The sequence below is a fragment of the Mercurialis annua genome, linkage group LG6 (assembly GCF_937616625.2).
Source record: "Mercurialis annua linkage group LG6, ddMerAnnu1.2, whole genome shotgun sequence".
Classification (NCBI taxonomy): Eukaryota; Viridiplantae; Streptophyta; class Magnoliopsida; order Malpighiales; family Euphorbiaceae; genus Mercurialis; species Mercurialis annua.
This window is the reverse complement of record NC_065575.1, coordinates 8,734,003-8,741,206: the sequence shown is the minus strand read 5'-3', so window position 1 is coordinate 8,741,206 and position 7,204 is coordinate 8,734,003. Positions and strand designations below refer to the sequence as shown.

Below are 7,204 nucleotides of genomic sequence, written 5' to 3'. Positions count from 1 at the left end.
ATGTCAAACCTTACAAAGCTTGAATTTACGGCACTTGATGTATCTGGAAAAAATTATCTGTCATGGATATTAGATGCAAAAATACATCTGCAAGCCTCTGGTCATGATGACACTATTAAAGAGGAAAATAATGCCTCTACTCAAGATCGTGCAAAAGCAATGATCTTCCTTCGCCATCATCTTGATGAAGGATTAAAAAATGAATATCTCAATGAAGATAATCCACTTGTTCTCTGGAATAGTTTAAAAGAACGCTTCGACCATCAGAAGACTGTAATTCTTCCAAAAGCTCGTTATGACTGGATGCATTTAAGATTGCAGGATTTTAAAAGTGTTAGTGAATACAATTCTGCAATATTCCGAATTAGCTCAAAGCTAAAATTGTGTGGAGAAACAATTACTGATGAAGATTTATTAGAAAAAACATTCTCCACTTTTCATGCATCTAATGTGGTACTCCAGCAGCAGTATCGTGAGAAAGGGTTTAAGAAATATTCAGAGCTGATTTCTTGCCTTCTAGTGGCTGAGCAGAATAACGAGCTGTTAATGAAAAATCATGCGGCACGACCCACTGGTTCTGCTCCATTTCCTGAAGTAAATGCGAGCGCATATAGATCTCCTCGTGGTCGTGGTCGTGGTCGTGGTCGTGGTCATGGTTACGGTCGAGGTGGAAATAATTACAACCATGTCGGTTATAATAACTCCTTTAAGCATAAGATTAATCACCACCAGAAGTGGGATAAGAAGGAGGAGAAACAAGAAAACAGGAACAGTGGACAATACAAACATCAAGTGAAAAATGTCGATAGTAAATGTTATCGATGTGGCATGACTGGGCATTGGTCGCGTACCTGTCGTACGCCCAAACATCTTGTTGAGCTTTACCAAGCTTCCCTCAAGGAAAATGGAAAGAATATAGAAACAAATTTTGTTTCTAATGATGATTTTGACCACAGTCTAATGCATAATGACTCTATAGACATGACATATTTAGATGTTTCCGATTTTCTTGAGAACAATAATAATGAAAACTAATCCAGCATGTATTGTAATGTTTTAATTATTTACTTATGTATTGTTGTGTTATTCTATAATTTCTTATGATAAATTTTTCTTTGTTTGAATTAAGAAGCATATGGATAATTCTCAGCATGTTGTTTCGTCCAAGTTCAGTAATGAAGACATATGTCTTGTGGATAGTGCGACAACCCACACTATATTCAAACACCAAAAATATTTTTCAAATCTTGAAAGATGTCAGACAAATGTCAGTACAATATCTGGTAAGATAAAATTAATTGAAGGCTCCGGAAGAGCTACTGTTCTATTACAAGGGGGAACTATACTTACCATTAATGAAGCATTATTTTCCCCCAAGTCTCAAAGAAACTTGTTAAGTTTTAAAGATATTCGTCTGAATAAATTCCATATTGAGACAGAAAATGATGATAATATGGAATATCTTCATATTACAACAAATGTTTCAGGTAAGAAACATGTAATTGAAAAATTACCCACATTTTCTTCTGGTTTATATTATACATATATAAATGTGGTCGAATCACATATGGCTGAAAAGAAAAAATATTGTGATGCTTCAATACTAAAATTATGGCATGAAAGATTGGGTCATCCAGAATCAATAATGATGCGGAGAATAATTGACAGTGCACGAGGACATCCACTAAAAGGTGAGAAAATTCCCCAAGTAAGTCATATGTCATGTACAGCTTGTTCTATTGGAAAATTAATTGTGAGACCTTCTCCGGCTAAAATTAAAAATGAATCACCTTTATTTCTTGAAAGAATTCAAGGTGATATATGTGGGCCAATTCATCCACCATGTGGACCATTCAGATACTTTATGGTATTGATTGACGCATCCAGCAGATGGTCACATGTTTGTTTATTATCAACTCGCAATGTTGCATTTGCAAGATTTCTTGCTCAAATTATTAAATTGCGTGTTCAATTCCCTGATTACACAATTAAAAGGGTAAGACTTGATAATGCTGGTGAATTCACATCTCAAACATTCAATGATTATTGCATGTCTGTTGGAATCACAGTTGAGCATCCTGTTGCACACATACATACACAGAATGGTTTAGCTGAATCTCTAATTAAACGCCTTCAGCTCATTGCTAGACCATTAATGATGAGAACTAAGCTACCTATCTCTATATGGGGACATGCTATATTACATGTTGCATCATTAATTCGTGTTAGACCTAGTGCATATCATAAATACTCCCCATTACAATTAGCATTTGGTCAAGAACCAGATATTGCCCATCTTAGGGTTTTTGGTTGTGCTGTATACGTGCCAATTGCACCACCACAACGCACAAAAATGGGTCCTCAAAGAAGATTGGGAATATACGTTGGTTATGTGTCCGCATCCATAATTAGGTATCTTGAACCTTTAACAGGTGATGTTTTTACAGCACGTTTCGCCGATTGTCATTTTAATGAAGAAGAGTTCCCACCATTAGGGGGAGAAAATAAACAATCTGATAAAAATATTTCATGGTGTGAACCTTCATTATTGCATCTTGATCCTTGCACAAAACAATGTGAAACAGAAGTTCAAAAGATTGTGCATTTGCAAGCTGTTGCAAATCAATTACCTGATGCATTTACAAATACAAAAATAGTGACTAAATCATATATACCAGCAGTTAATGCCCCTGCTAGAGTTGAGATTCCAAAAGAGAATTCTGAAAATAAAGTCGCTCATGAATCAAAGACACGCCAGAAGCGTGGAAGACCGATCGGTTCAAAAAATAAAAATCCTCGGAAAAGAAAAGGAGCAGAAAATCTCGATCATGCTAGCAAAGAGAAAGGTGTTCCTGAAGAAACACAAGATAAAGAAAATACTCCAGAAGAGGAAATAAATGAGGTTAACCAAGGCAATGCCCCAGAAGAGGATATGAATGTAATTAATCAAGACAGTACCCCAGAAGAGGACACAAATGAGAATAAAGAAGAAATCTCAATTAATTACAATAATACAAAGATTGTGTGGAATCGAGACACAATGGAAAATATTGACGAAATTTTCTCTTATGCTGTTGCATGTGATATCATAAATGGAAATGAGGATCCCGAACCGAGATCGGTTATTGAATGTCAAAATAGACATGATTGGGATAAATGGAAAGACGCTATGCAAGTTGAATTAGAATCTCTTAACAAGAGAAGTGTGTTTGGACCTGTTGTCCTCACACCTAAAGATGCGAACCCGGTAGGTTACAAATGGGTCTTTGTACGAAAACGAAATGAGAAAAATGAAATCACAAGATATAAAGTTAGACTTGTTGCTCAAGACTTTTCTCAAAGACCTGGAATTGATTATGATGAAACATATTCTCCTGTCATGGATGCAATTATATTTCGATATTTGATCAGTTTTGCAGTTTCTAAGAAATTAGAAATGCGTCTCATGGATGTTGTAACAGCATACTTGTATGGTTCGCTAGATAGCGATATTTATATTAAGGTCCCTGAAGGATTTAAAATGCCTGAAGCATTAAATAGAAAACCCAAAGAAATGTATTCAATCAAATTGCAAAGATCTTTGTATGGGTTAAAACAATCAGGGCGCATGTGGTATAATCGTTTAAGCGATTATTTGATAAATAAAGGCTATGTGAATAACCTTATTTGCCCATGTGTTTTTATCAAGAAATCAACATCGGGATTTGTGATTATAGCCGTCTATGTTGACGATTTAAATATTATTGGAACAGACAGTGAGATCAATGAAGCAAGTGTGTACTTAAAGGAAGAATTTGAAATGAAAGATCTTGGAAAAACCAAATATTGTCTTGGTTTACAAATTGAACATATGCACAATGGCGTATTAGTGCATCAGTCAAATTATATAGAAAAGATCTTAAAACGTTTTGGTATGGATAAAGCAAATCCTTTAAGTACTCCTATGGTTAATCGATCACTGAATGTTGAAACTGATCCATTTCGTCCTTGTGGAGAAAATGAGGATATTCTTGGTCCTGAAGTACCATATCTCAGTGCAATCGGAGCACTTATGTATCTCGCTAATTGCACTCGTCCTGACATGTCCTTTTCTGTCAATTTATTAGCAAGATTCAGTTCACCTCCCACGAAGAGACATTGGAATGGAATCAAACATATATTACGTTATCTTCGTGGAAGCACTGATCTTGGTTTATTTTATTCTAACGATTCAAATCTAGAATTGATTGGTTATGCAGATGCAGGTTATTTGTCTGATCCTCATAAGGTTAAGTCTCAAACTGGATATGTATTTACAAGTGGAGGTACTGCAATTTCTTGGCGGTCACAGAAACAAACAATTGTAGCCACTTCCTCAAATCATGCTGAACTTATTGCATTACATGAAGCAAGTAGGGAATGTGTGTGGCTCAGATCAATAACACAACACATTCAAGAATCTTGTGGTCTTCCAGTCCATAAGAGTCCAACTGTTCTATATGAAGATAATGCTGCATGTATAGCACAAATCAAGGAAGGATACGTCAAGAGTGACAGAACCAAACATATACCTCCAAGATTCTTTTCATACACTCAAGAACTTATAAAGAATCAAGAAATTGACATCCAGTATGTTCAATCAAATAATAATTCATCTGATCTCTTCACGAAGGCACTTCCTACAACAATATTTAGAAAACATGTTCATAATATTGGAATGCGCCATCTGCGAAATACATGAAGGATTATCTCTGTTGCAATGAGGGGAGAAATTACGCACTGCACTCTTTTTTCCTAACTAAAGTTTTTATCCCATTGGGTTTTTCTTTAGTGAGATTTTTAATGAGGCAGTACGACATAGCGTAATTTAGAATAAACATTTTGTCATCCAAGGGGGAGTGTTATGAATAGTATGTGAAATATTATGGATGACAAATTCAAAGTTACCTATTTAATTAGGTGAAAATATTTCAACCCTCCATATTTAACATGCATGTAAATGCATTAATTACATGGTGGGTGAAATTGCCTATAAATAGGTTCCATTCCATATAAAATTTACAAGTGAAAATATACTTACAAAAGTAGTAAAATCCTCCCAAATATTTGCTCTTTTATTGCATTATTAAGTGTTTACTAAATATTCATTAGTTTAGTCTACAAGCATTATCTATATTATCTTTAAATTTATAACAGATAAGATATAGAGTTGATGGCTTTATTTCTATTGGGAGAATTATTGAGATTAGCAGTTGTACTGAAAGTGGTTGAAAATATCAATCATGTGGCAGATCATCTCAAGTCTTGTGGGTTTGTGAGTAGGATTTGATGGGGTTTGCCTAGTCAAACATAACATAAAAGAAAATTTTACATTTTTGTCTTTATTGTTTATTTTTATGAATCACTCACTATACAGGAGAATTGTTAAAAGAACTTAAATTTAGATCAAACCAACTGATTCTCACCTAATTTTTGAAATAATTTGGTTGTTATCTTATTGCTAAACGTGAATTTATTTTAATTCAGAGAGTTATTTTCTTCATATAAATTCGTAAGACTATAAAAAAATGAAAAGATAGTTCATAAACATTTATTAAATTAGTAACTGTACATTATATATAACTGTTATTATAAGTTTTAAAAATAACGTTACTACACTTTTTAGTAGTAATACTTTTTGAAATTATAATAATAGTAATGATCATCATCATTATTATTATTATTACTATTAACGAATACACTAATTTACAATAAAAATAACAATAATCATAAATAAAATATTTTTTATAAATAATTATAGCATATTCTAAATATTATCTAATTTTTTTTATAGTTTTATGGATTTTATGAATAAGTGTAGGGAGTCATCGCTTATGATTGATTTCCGTTTTGCTAAGATGAAAGTGAGAAATAGTACAGGCTGATAATGAAAGGTTCAAATCCCTTATTCTAACTTACCACAGTCGATACGAAATTATCTTCACACTTTTCAAATGGAATAAACGTGAATCTCACAGAAGACTTATATCAGAAATTTAAAAAGAATGGTTAAAACCAGTCGATTTACAAGTCTTTTATAAAGGCGGTTTAGTTTCTTTTCAAGAATGAATATCTTATCGACTCTACAGAGAAAGCGGCACTTCTCGGATTTTTAGCTGAGTTGAATTTTAATTATAATAATTAGTTCTTTTAACTAAGTCGCTTAACAAAGTGTTTCTTTTATGAAGAAGAATTTAGTAAATTTAAGGCTTAATTTCTTAAAAAAATCCCACCTTGCATTTTTTTTCGTTTATACCCTGACCTTGTAAAAACACCATTTGTACCCAATTTTGAGTTTTTATGTTTCATCTCTACCCAAAAGCATTAAATTGTACTCTTTTCATTTGAAAAAAAGTTTAAAACAATCCTTCATTTTTAACTTATATACGAATTAGATATTAATGTTATTAATAGTACAAAAATACCATCTTTTTCAAAAAATTAAAAATAATAATAATTTTTTTTAGTTTTTTTAAAAAATATTTTGATTTTTTTTTAATTTTTTCAACTTTTTTAAAAATATTTCCGACAAAAAAAAATTAAAAATAATAATATTTTTTTTTAGTTTTTTTAAAAAATATTTCGAATTTTTGTTAATTTTTTCAACTTTTTTAAAAATATTTCCGACAAAAAAAATTAAAAATAATAATAATTTTTTTAATTTTTTATTATTTTATCAAATTAAAAAAATTAATTAATTATTTGGATGTATTTGATTATTTTTTAAGTTTAAGGATTTATTTGTATATTTTAAAATAGAAAAAAGTATGTTTTAACCTCTTTTCCAAATAAAAAAAGTACAATTTAATGCTTTTGGGTAGAGATGAAACATAAAAACCCAAAATTGGGTACAAATGGTGTTTTTACAAGGTCAGGGTATAAACGAAGAAAAAGTGCAAGTTGGGGGTTTTTTAAGAAATTAAGCCTAAATTTAATCAAATGTTAGGAGAGTTTTTTCAAAATTTATGAAGATTTATAGTAATTTTGACTTAATTTTCAGGGATTTTTTAGCAAGTAATCCAAATAAATATTACCTCAATTAAGTATCTAAGTTGGGTTATCCGGTTAGGTCTTTGAAAGGTGCATGCAATAAAGGACATGATATATTCGCCTACAAATAAGAACTTATATAAATTAAAACTGTATAATATCAAATAAATTTGGTTTCATAGTCAGTTTGGAATAG

General features: G+C 31.7%; 1 protein-coding gene across 1 annotated transcript; it reads left to right on the top strand.

Moving 5' to 3' along the window:
* Nucleotides 1–1,035, top strand: LOC126687525 (uncharacterized). Its single transcript, XM_050382086.1, has one exon. The coding sequence runs from the start codon at nucleotides 1–3 to the stop codon at nucleotides 1,033–1,035; it is 1,035 nt and encodes a 344-aa protein (XP_050238043.1).
* Nucleotides 1,036–7,204: the final 6,169 nt, after the last annotated feature.

Bases quoted from the DNA above. Each gene is read 5' to 3' on its own strand.
- LOC126687525 (XM_050382086.1), top strand. From the start codon at position 1: ATGTCAAACCTTACAAAGCTTGAATTTACGGCACTTGATGTATCTGGA.